General features: G+C 28.9%; 1 protein-coding gene across 1 annotated transcript; it reads right to left on the reverse strand.

Annotated features, from left to right (window-relative positions):
• Nucleotides 1-886: 886 nt before the first annotated feature.
• Nucleotides 887-11,524, reverse strand: LOC145741558 (FHF complex subunit HOOK interacting protein 2A-like). Its single transcript, XM_082559158.1, has 14 exons — nucleotides 11,147-11,524; nucleotides 10,679-10,789; nucleotides 10,046-10,182; nucleotides 9,004-9,193; nucleotides 7,896-8,110; nucleotides 7,303-7,495; nucleotides 6,575-6,781; nucleotides 5,472-5,649; nucleotides 4,968-5,087; nucleotides 4,298-4,412; nucleotides 3,863-4,002; nucleotides 2,965-3,152; nucleotides 2,462-2,579; nucleotides 887-1,812 (listed from the first exon to the last, which is right to left on the reverse strand). The coding sequence occupies exons 1-14, from the start codon at nucleotides 11,282-11,284 to the stop codon at nucleotides 1,643-1,645; spliced, it is 2,220 nt and encodes a 739-aa protein (XP_082415284.1). The 5' UTR covers nucleotides 11,285-11,524; the 3' UTR covers nucleotides 887-1,642.
• Nucleotides 11,525-12,010: the final 486 nt, after the last annotated feature.

Raw genomic sequence — 12,010 nt, forward strand, 5'->3', positions numbered from 1 at the left:
TGACCATATTAAGATTTTAGCTGAAAAGTTAGCTGTAAAAAGCGAAAATCGAACTGCTATAACCTTAATTAGATGCGGTGTTAACTTGTGTCAATGTATCACAGACACTAAGACTAAGAATAACCGTTTATCTGTAATAGCTCACGCTTTACAAAGCGTTGCTAAGTCGATGGGAAAACCGAATGAGGCGGAGTTTAAAAAACACGGCATTCCGCTTCTTCACGAAATCCGCGGAATAATTCAAACCTCGTGTTCCAAAAATGTAAATACAATTATTGATGAAGCCTGGTGTTTAAAATACATTGGGTACTGCTATAACATAATTGGCGACTATAGCAACTGTGTGTTAGTTAACAAAGAAGCGATATCGCTAGTCCCAAATAAGGATTTATTCTTATATCATGTAATTGGCGTTTGCTACCACGATTTGGGTGCTGCATATCAGAATTTAAATCTTTTTAACGAGGCTGAAAATTGTTTTCTTAAGAGCAATGAGATTTATTATAAAGCTACTGATTGGAAAAATGTAACGCAGAAAAATAATTGCATTAAACTTACCTTGAAAAATTTAACAGAAGTTGTAGCAAAACAGGAATAAAATATTTTAATATTTGAGTTGTAAAAATTAGTAAATAAATGCCAACCTGTTTATTTATGTCATATTAAGTAAATTGATTTAGTTTTTTTTGTAATTTAATTGTTTAATTGTATAATCTTATTAGATTTAATTATGTTTTTTATTAGTTTTTGTAATGTATTCTTTTGACTTTATAAAATGGTATGATTAAGTATTTTTGGTTTAAAACATGAAACCAAAAATCAGTTTTAACTAACAAACACAATTTCAAACCAAGGTTTTTTAATTATTTAACATTAAAAATTAAATATTGTACTTTTATTTAAAATATAGTAAATATAAATACCAGCAAAATTTTTAAACCAATCAAAAACAAAAAAGTGTAAATTTTTTAGCCAAATAATATTCTCAATCCAAAAAAATCCTGAAATTTATGCTTCTCAATTAAACATACATAACCCTTTGACACCCAATATAAAAACAGATAAAATAAATAAACAAGTATTACGTTAACTTGAAAATAAGGCATTGCACACAATGAATAAAATTGCTTAATGTAAAAGCTAGTTGGCAATAAAAATATATTGGGTATTTTAAAAACACTACTTCTTTAATATTACACAAACTGGATCATTTATATTAATTTAAGCCCCCAAAAAATTACAGGGCAACAAATATTATTTTATTCCAGTTTAATGTTAAAAAATGTTAAAATTATGTTGGCTTAACACTACAACATCTCTTTATTACCCTATTTAAACTTGGGTTTTAAGGTTAAGATCAAGATGCTATTAATATAATAAAAGTAGGGGATTTCATATGTACATTCCCTATAAAAACTATAAAAATAATATACCCTTTTTTGTGAAAAAAAATTTTTTCAAATAAAAAAGTAAAAATTTACAGCATTTTTCTTCAAATTTAACCATATATTTAAAATAATAAAACAATACCCCTTATTCAAACCTAGCAAACATAACATAACATTGTTATATTAGCACTTCAGTTAACCCAATATAAAATTAAATATATTTGAAAGTGTAACTTATGTTTATACCTATATAACTAGAGACCTCTGATTGTCATAGCATGGTGTTTGACGAAAGCAATTGCGGCCAATTCTTTACAGAATTCCTCTAAAACGATGGAACCCTCTAAAAATGTTCGATGATCGTCGTTTGTACCAATTAATGATATTCCACCCCCACTGCTAAGGTTCTGGGCCATTGCAGTCCCTGTAATAATATTAAATAAAGAAAAAAATTATAAAGAAATCTATATATAATAAACCCTAATGAATGCTGTCTGCAGTTTCAATTCAATTTTGCATTAAAAGCCCCCAAAAAAAAAATTGATTTCGTAAAATGTTTACATAAATCGAAATATTATTTCTTTCTATTTCACCCTATAGCAATAGGTTTTATAAAATATTGGAAACTGATGTGTGCTGTTACAAGTACCAGCATCGTGGTGTAGTGGTTAGAACACTTGCTACACCACACATGAGGTCGTGGGTTTAATCCCCATTGATCTCATGCTGTAGCGCCCTTGAGTAAGGCTATAAACGTTATGAACTTCTGCTGAGCCAGCACATAATCAGCAGCATAATTACTGGGCAATTATAATCTATAATATCCCAAACTGCAAAGGCAACTCGAGACTGGGTCGGAGTAAAAGTTGTTACTCTATGGTTAAGTAGCGCATTCGACTTTCCCACATTGAGGATAAAGATAAATACAAAAAAAAAGTTTAGGCTATATGTAAACATCGGGCTTAAGGGCAAATAGTGTTGCATTTGTGCTACTTAAAACTGAAGCCTTTCGACTTGTTGACCAATGTTTTGACCAGTATACCACACAATTGGTTTAATAACAAACCCCTTACCTTTTTGGTGTGTAGGGGAATCCTCACTACTGCTTGCCAGGTTTTTCCGAGCTGACATTAACCTAGCTTTGAAGTTAGTAACATGAGACATTCTGTGAGTGACTTGTTCAACTACACCCTTGATTTCAACGAAAAAAATAATATATATATTAAAGTTTGGGTTTTTATTGGAATGTATTTTTTTATAAATACATGATGTTAAAATAATGGTTAATGTACATATTTTATTAAGTAAAATTTACTGCTATATATTTATGGTATTAAAAAAAGTTTGAGTCTTAGGTTAAGATATAATTGACCTAATTAAATTACAAGTAAATTAAGTTGTCTTAATAAAGGCCCTGGACTTATCGGAGTCTTAGCATAAGCCCTGATTTGTTATAATAAAACCCTACAATTATACAAAAAATTTTTACCTATTCTAACCCAGAAACATTTTAGTCTTTCTCTAACATTAATTTACCAAATATTTGTAATCTGAACGGCATATTTAACATATATACCTGTATAACTGAATATACAGAAGTAGCTTTAGGTCTTATTGGTGTAAGGGGGTCCAGCAAAAGTTCGTGCAATAAAGGATGGGGTAATAAAGTAAATTTGGATGCAATTGAAGTAACTACTAGGTTTACTGCATAAGGTTGTGACAACACATTCTTTAGTTTATTAAAAAGCATCCGAAGAAAAGGACCTAAAATATTGTATAGGTTTTAAAAGTGATTTTATAAATTATGTATGCTGTTTAATAATTTAAGTAATCCATTATTAAAAATAAATAAAATGAAAAGTTTAAAACTTGAAAATTCTTAATAAAAAACTTGTAGTCAGGCATATAAATTTGTAAGTAATATTCAATAATAAATAGAAAAATTATTGTTTTTAACACATAATTTTAAAATTATTTTGACTTGAAAAACAGCAATTTAAAATTTTTTGAATAATTTAAACAAAATTTAGAATAAAAAATGGTTAGCTAATAGTTAAATACTAGCACTTAGTTTTTTTTTTGTATATATCTTTATCCTTGATGTGGGAAAGTCGAATGCGCGACTTAAACAGAGTAACATCAGTTACTCCGACCCAGTCTCGAGTTGCCTGTGGCAGTTTGGGATATTATAGATTATAATTGCCCGGAATTATGCTGCTGATTCAGTGCTGGCTTAGTAGGAGTTTACACCATTTATAGCGCCTTACTTAAGGGCGCTAAAGCATGAGATCAATGGGGATTGAACCCACGACCTCATGCGTGGTGTAGCAAGTGTTCTTACCACTACACCACGCTGCCGGTTATTTTTGATAATATACCAATAAATATATAAAACTAAAATACATATAATCTAAAAAGACATCTATTTTTAAAGCTCTAAAATTAACAGTTTAAAAATTTATCCATTAACTTACCTTCATCATAGTTAGCTACAGGGCTGCATCTTTCAGGTGATTCAATACAATCAGTGTTAAAAGGTGGCCAGTTGAACAACTTACAAGTATTACAAACCTCCTTGTACATTCTGTGGGCTTCTCTTAAATACCCATCATAACTGGAAGACATTTTAGTTAGTGGTTTAGTAAAAATTGAGATCGTAAGCTACTATTGATTAATATATTAGTAGGAGTTATGATAAATTTGTAACCAACCAAAATATAAAGTAAAAAAATGAAGTGCAAAAATCAAGAAAATATAAAATTTACTTGTTCCTTTTAATTATATAATTGTTACATTACAACTAATGTTTATATATAGGGCAGAATTAGCAATTAAATAACAGGCATATTGCATATAAACCCTACAAAATTTAAGGGGGATTTAATTATATGACAAATGTTTTTTTTTACCCTGAGTCATCATCATTAGGTTGGGTAGACTTTGCTGAGTCAGGCATAGCTGTTAAATATTTGTTCACTGTTCTTTGAATGTGAACTCGAGGATTACTGGCATCTCCTCCACCATCTATAAAAGTTAAAAAACTGTTTTTTTTCTGTTTTTTTTTAATTTATATTACTCTAAGATGATAGGTTTTGTATTTTTTGGGGGGAAAGGTGTGTGCAGTTGGGACATGTTTAAGCTATCTGTAAATGCCGGGCTTAAGGGCAAATAGTGTGGCATTGGTGCATCTTGAACCCAATACCTTTTGGCTCATAAATTGATGCCATGAACTCTTAACCATACTACTTAAAAAAGGAAAAACTGTTTTTAATTGAGCTCGGTGAACAAGATTTATATAGGCTATATATTTTTATATAAACAAATATGGTATGTCCACTTTAAAGGCCGCAAAATAAATGAAACTGCTTTTTGTGGTGCGTTGATTATCGGGGGGAAATATTAGTTAAAAGTTGCAGCCATGTTATAATTTATAGATAAAATATAAATCATAACTTTTGTTTATATAAAACTAAAAAAAAAACTGCTTTGCTAATGCTTTAAATGATAAAAGCAATAATAAGTTTAAAATTTTTTATGATAACATTTAAATATTAACTTTCGACACTTTTACAATCTAACCTAGCAGTTCGGAGTTGGAATGATGTTTTGTTCTCTTTGGACTGTTGGGAGTATTTGACTCCAAACCTGGCTCAAGATCCCATTCCAATTCTTCCGAGTCACTCTGGATCACAACATTACCTAAAAGAACAACAAACTTAAATTTTCTCTCTTAAATTTTTTTTTTTTTAGTTTGCGTACCTATAGAGAATACAAATATTTTTAGAGAAGATTTTTTAGAGATAATTTAAAGACTAGTATAAATACACTCAAATATAAACAAGCCAAGTAATATTACTGTTAAATTTATCTTAATTTACTTAACAATTCACAGTGTATTAAAAAAAACAAATTTTAAAGCCAGAAATTTAATAAAATAAATAGTTGGACTGGCGTTTTATCTGTTTTTATTTAAAGGCTTTGCAAATTAATAAGCAATGTTTAAAAAATAAGGAATTTAAAATACTGTTAAAAACACACAGAATTTTAAAACCCAAATTATTATATTTTGCATTTTATTCGAACCTGGATTTTTGGCATGATATCCTCTATCTTTAAGGTATTGTAACACGAGTCGATCCAATATAACTGGATCTTTTTTGTTCAATATAGTTTCAAATAAACCCAAAGTTACGACTGATATTTCATCAGTGAAGTGGTCGCATCTTTCTAATAATCTTCCCAATAAATTTGGCTCAGATTCCTGTTAAATAAAAAATTCCTGTTAAATCCTGTTAAATAAAAATAAAATAAATATAAAAAAAAAAGTGTTATGTTACAGAGTTTTGGAATTTTGTGATGTATATAGTACGTTAGTATGTTTGTCGCGAAATTACAAAATACCTTTAAAACCTTTAAAAAATGTCTGTGGTACTTACAATTTAATTTTCAAAAATACTGGAAAATGATTAACATAAAAAACCAGGTTACCATATTTTATGTGTAACGTAGAAATACCAAGTAGCATAGTGAATGTATACAAGCTAGTACATACAGGGCTTTCCTTTTTTTTAATTAATTTTGATTTTTTTTTTAAAGTTGTATAACTTAAAAAATAAGTGAAAATATTTAAAGTTAATCATTTTTGAGTTCAGTGACACCAACTTTATTAATTTTTGAGTATGAAAATAGCGCTCATATATGACTTTAATCAAAAATATTTTTTGTTAAGTAACCAGAAAAAACTCAATTGTAAAAAAATTAAAAAAAATTAAAATTTAAATTGTCATGACAAAATGAGTTTTTATATAAATTTAATCTTACAAAAACTAAAAAGTTTTTTTTACATGACTACAACAACAGTAACTAAGTACTACAATCAATTAGTCATGCTACTGAAAACATATATTAAATAAATAAATTGTATAGTTTAAATATTATCAATTGGTTGCCCCTCACTAAACAACAAATAACGTTCATAATACACATACAAAAGATGTGAACTAAGTTAATTTTTACTGTTGGCAAGACAAAATTATTTAAAGCAGAAACAGAAATCCCGTTCGTCCAAGTCAAAAATACCAATAAACATTTATTATTAACATTTATTAACTTGAGATTTAAAATACTTACATTAAACTTAAGATTTGGTTGGATTATTGGCAAAAAAATACAGTAATCCATCTTACCTGTTTAGTTTGATCCGTACTTTTTTCAGGAACAATAAAGTTGACCATTTCCCGAATTAAATGTTTAGATCGAACCATTCCAAATAGTTTAGATAACACAGCAGTGGTGGTTAGGGAAGCTCGTTCGTCAGCTTGTAATAAAGGCTCAAGTAAAACTTCTTTGAAAAAATGTTGAGCGATTGATGAGGCTATAAACTGGCCACAATCCTGTTCAAAAAACAACACAATAAATTTATGTGAAGTTTCTGTAGTCCTATCCTTTATAGTTTTGAACATAAGCTAAAATATATATGTTATGACAATAATTTTGTTAAGCATAATGTAGTTGTACTTTAAAATTCAAAGTAAGTTTACTTAATACTTCACATAAGCGTAATGTAATTTTTTTCTATCCAATCTTAAAATATGTTAAACAAGATTAAAAGTATTATAAATAATAAATGCGCTTTGTTTATAATAGTTTTACATTTCTATAGGTAGTACTTTCCCAAAGAATATTAATTACTTATCCATTACACTACATAACCAACTTTAAAATGACCAACTCAAATAAAATAGGCTACATTTTAATTTTTGTAATACAGTTGCAACTTCAACCAACATTTGCTCAAAATAATTTACCCGCACACCACAAATGGCAGATTTTTTAAATTTTAAAGCTTTTGAATTGAACATATATTTAAATGTATTTTGTCCACTAAGGTTTATTAAATATAGATTTAAAATACCTGGTAAGCATCCATAACAAGTTGATCACAATAATCAAACCATGATAAGAAAGAAACAAGAGCTCTCTTTCCAGTGAAGTTTCTACTATCAGAACACGAGTAACTATGACTATCCAGTCCCCATTTAGCTGTTATTAACTCTACATCACTGGGATCAAGGGTATTGGGAAGGAGTTTGAATAAAGAAATAAGCCTGAAAAAAAATTTAAAAATAAAATATTGTATGTTTTAGTACAAAATTTTTATTGAAAGTGATTGAACACAAAAAAAATATTGTTTGTTTATTCAGTAGTGATTTGTTTTTACAAAAAAAGACAAAAATGATAGCAAATATTTAACTTGTGATTACAAAATTAGGTCACTGCCTTTTAGTTTAACTAGGAAAAAAATACTGTATATATATATATATATATATTTCTAAATAAATGTCAGTTTTTAAGGTAGGATTAACAAAATTTTTAATGAGATAGCAGCCAAACACTAAACATTTTTTACACATACGTCCATCTAAAAACATTTAAATATAACACTGTTTAAAGCAAGGTAACAATTGCAAAAATTTTCACATTATCTACTATCTAACTAATAAATACCTTGTATTCAGAAGCGGACATAACTTTGTTCCTCTAACAGTTGCATTTGCAGCATCAGGATGTGGTATAGAAACCAATAATAATAATCCTTCACATGCTTTTACTGCTACCCTACCATCTTCTGATCGCGATAAGTTTAACAATGAATCGACAAGATCGTATTTCTCTTTGTTTGAGCTTGTAGGGGTGTCTCCAGTTGATAGTTTTGTCGAATTCTGTGGTGAATTTAAAAAAATAATTGAAAATTTGTAATAAAATTTGTAACTTACTTATAGGTATTGTAACCACAAAAAAAGTTAACATATTTAGTAGGGATGGGCTGAAATCCAAATTACTCGAATTCGACGAGCCCGAGTATTTTGTTGCGATACTCGGCCGAGTACTCGGTTATGACATCATTTAAACGTATATAACTGCTCACGAGAATCTTTCCCCATAATTTGCCAAAAAACACGTGTTTATGGATTATAAAGTGTTTAACGTTGGCAAAACTACTTACTAGGGATGGACTGAAATCCAAATTACTCGGATTCGACGAGCCCGAGTATTTTGTCGCGATACTCGGCCGAGTCCGAGTACTCGGTTATGACGTCATTTAAACGTATATAACTGTTCACGAGAATCTTTCCCGCATAATTTTAAAACTGCAAAATTTGCCAAAAAACACGTATTTATGGATTATAAAAGGTTTAACGTTGGCAAAACTTACTGCTGATAGCAATATCATTTTAAGTCCAAACAAAAATGTTTAAGTCTCAAATTTATTATGCGTAAAATTTAGTAAAAAAAGTGTAGTAAAAAGTGTATTAGTTGCGCAATTGTTGCTTAAATAACGTAATATAATTGCGAGTAGGTTATAAATTATTAGAAAAAGGCAAACCTCGTGTTTTTTTATGTTTAGTAAATCGTATACGATCTTAAATGACAAATTATACTCGGCATCCGAGTACTAAAAAATGCTCAACAAACATGAGTATTAAAATATTCTTAATACTCGGGTCAAGTACTCGGACTCGGATTCAATTGGCCCATCCCTAATTTTTTAGTAATCAGTAACTAACATTTATTATTATAGTACCCTTTAATTATTTAAAAAAAAACAACATACCTCATTTGCATTAGTTTTGTTTACATCATTCCCCACAACGGGATTCTCCAAACTTCCTTGTAGAAACAAATGGACCAAATGTGGTTCTCTTTTTAGCCTGGCACACACCGTACATAGAAATGATATTTCTTCAGTCTCAGTGGGAGCAGCTTGAACTTCCCCACAAATTTTAACAAGCCTCGCAACAGGTCTGAAAGTTAAAAAACACTACTGTTAAAATGTTAATGTGAATTTAATATTAGCCTGAGCACTGTGAAACATAAGAAAGAATGATTTTTAAATAGGTATCAGGGAACGAAATAACGGGTCGCTATTCGCTAAAAGCGAATCGTTTTTTTAAAATTGGCGAATCGTTTTTTTACAAATATATTAGAAATAGCGAATCAACCAAAAAAGGTCCATGCAGTGATAAAACTCTCGTGTATATTTTTACGATCTATTTTACAACCGGTTTCACACTAATTTAATTACATCATCATAATCCTGCGGAAATGTAGGTTACTATAGGGCATTTAATAACAATAACTTTCCATGTTTTGGCAATGCGTAAATTTCGCTCCCGAGATCGATGAGTTGTTGCGCAATTTTTTAAATGCATAACACAGCCTTAAAAGAATTAAATATGTTTCGTTTTTCGTGCAAAATATTCTTAACGATTGTTTAACAATAGGTTACATTTTAAAAATGCCACGCAATGCGTCAAGTGTTACAAAAAAACGAAGATTATGACTTGAACCTAATAATTACTCGTGACCTCAATTTTAGCGAATCGTTTTTTAAACGTTAATTCGTACCCTGCGTATAAAAGTAAAATACATTATATTTTATTTTATAATATTATTATGTGACAAAAACATTTTGATTTTCTAAATTTAAACTAAATAAGCTTAGCTATAAATTGTCATTTTGCCTTTTATTAACTTTTATGACTATAAGTGTTCGTTTCTAAACATTTAATAAACAAGTTAAGCAGGTAATAAAAATTTTTATTTATGCATTTTATATATATACTTCTATACTTATAAGTTTTAGGTAAATTAACCTGTGAACGTTAACATGGGGAAGAAGGGGCTGCCGTATTTTTCCGAGCAAATTTTTAAAAAAGATTAAAATTTGTTGTTTCATTCCTGGTGGACAATCCGCTCGTCCCAATGTGTGCAGGGTTTCCAAAATTTTATGCTAAAAACACAAAAACATAAAGTAATACTAAGTTCAGAACATGCGCTACATATTTAAACATTTTGAAGGGTTATGTTACAGAGTTTTACAATTTTTTAAGTGATGTATATAGCACGTTAGTATGGTTGACAATGAATCACAAAATGGCTTTAAAACCTTTAAAAAATGGCTGTGGTACTTACAATTTATTTTTCAAAAATACTGGAAAATGATTAACATAAAAAACCAGGTTACCATATTTTTTTCATCACAAACAGGGCTTTCCTTTTTTTTTATAAATTTTAATTAGTAGGGAAAATTATTTGAAGTTTAAAAAAATCATTTTTGTGTTCAGTGACACCAACTTTATTATTTTTTGGATATAAAAATATCGCTAATATATGACTTTAAAGAATATATATATATACCTTATAATATATTATAGCAGTAAAAAATGGTCACCAAACCCAGGTTATTTTACGAGGCAACTCAGGTAGTACAAAAACATATATTCTACCTGTAATAAATACTCCATACAAGGTCCAGTGTCTCCTCCTTTTTCATCTTCCTCTTGAATCAAGATTTGAAGCATTTGTTTCAAGTGGGAAGGAATGTTGCTGTCTGTCACCTGAAAGTTTGGTTAAATAAATAAAATAAAAATAAAATAAAAACACCTGCTAAGCCAGCACTTAATCAGCAGCATAATTATCGGGCAATTATAATGTATATAATATCCCAAACTGCTACAGGCAACTCGAGACTGGGTCGGAGTAACTGATGTTACCATATGTTTAAGTCGCGCATTCGATTTTCCCACATCAAGGATAAATATATATACAAAAAAAAAAATTTTTGTTCTTGTTACTTTAACGGTTCTTGAAACTGTTATGACTCTTTTAAAAAAAAAGGAAATTAAACATAACCAAACAACATTTGTCCTTTAATTAAAAATTAAATAAAACAAGTTATACGAATAAAAACTTACTGGTGTTTTGTCATCTGTGTTTTCAATATAAAAGTTCGTGATTGACTTCCAATGATAAACAAAATCTTCATGTAAGGGAGTATCTGGTGCTAGAGCATCAACTGCTTGCTGTATAATCGTCGTGAACTTATTAAACATATTCGATGATGTCTTTTTTTCTTTACTTAAACAGTTTTTACGATGTTTAAATTTTCAGCCGCTGCAGTTATTATTAGAACCTTCTGATTTTTTGTTAACTTGCATAAAATATCATAAACTGGACAAAAAATCTAATGTTTAAGGCATACACTAAAGCGTATTAGAATAGCCTTGTTTTTATCAATCAAAAAAATTCTGGGGGCAAAAAGTTTGCTACTTTTAGAAATGCCAACTCGCGAAAACTTAACAAAAACTTTTGCGTAAAATAAAAAATTTGTAAACATCACAGGTGTTTACAATTTTATTTAAATCAAGTATATAATATTTTAAATTTTTAATTAAAAATTTGACTCACCTAATGATTAGCTTCTCCAGGTTATTTACCAATTACAAATATTTTATAAAGATTAAAAGTGTTTTTAATGTCAAAAAATTATCTAATACTTAAAAAAATACATTTTAAAATAATTACTCATAGGCGCTCTAAATAGTCCTAAATCAAATTGGGTGGGCAAAAGTTATGAAAAATGGTTTTAAAATTGTTTAAATAAATAAAACTATTTGAATAACTAAAAAATATATTTTTACCCAAATATTGAAAAACAACCAGCAGTTAAATATAGTAGTCAGACTTTTAAACGCCTTACATTTGAACCCTTACAGCTAAAACCCCACAAATTTGTACCCCTTTATCTGAAACCCTTTATATTCAGTTTTTAATTCGAA

This window comes from Corella eumyota, chromosome 2 (genome assembly GCF_963082875.1).
Source record: "Corella eumyota chromosome 2, kaCorEumy4.1, whole genome shotgun sequence".
Taxonomy (NCBI): domain Eukaryota; kingdom Metazoa; phylum Chordata; class Ascidiacea; order Phlebobranchia; family Corellidae; genus Corella; species Corella eumyota.

Coding starts and splice junctions, on each gene's coding strand:
- LOC145741558 (XM_082559158.1), bottom strand. CDS start 11,284: ATGTTTAATAAGTTCACGACGATTATACAGCAAGCAGTTGATGCTCTA. Junction 10,183..10,678: donor GTATGGAGTATTTATTACAG/GTAGAATATATG, acceptor TTGTGTTTTTAG/CATAAAATTTTGGAAACCCT. Junction 7,496..7,895: donor TGTCCGCTTCTGAATACAAG/GTATTTATTAGT, acceptor ATTTTTTTTCAG/GCTTATTTCTTTATTCAAAC.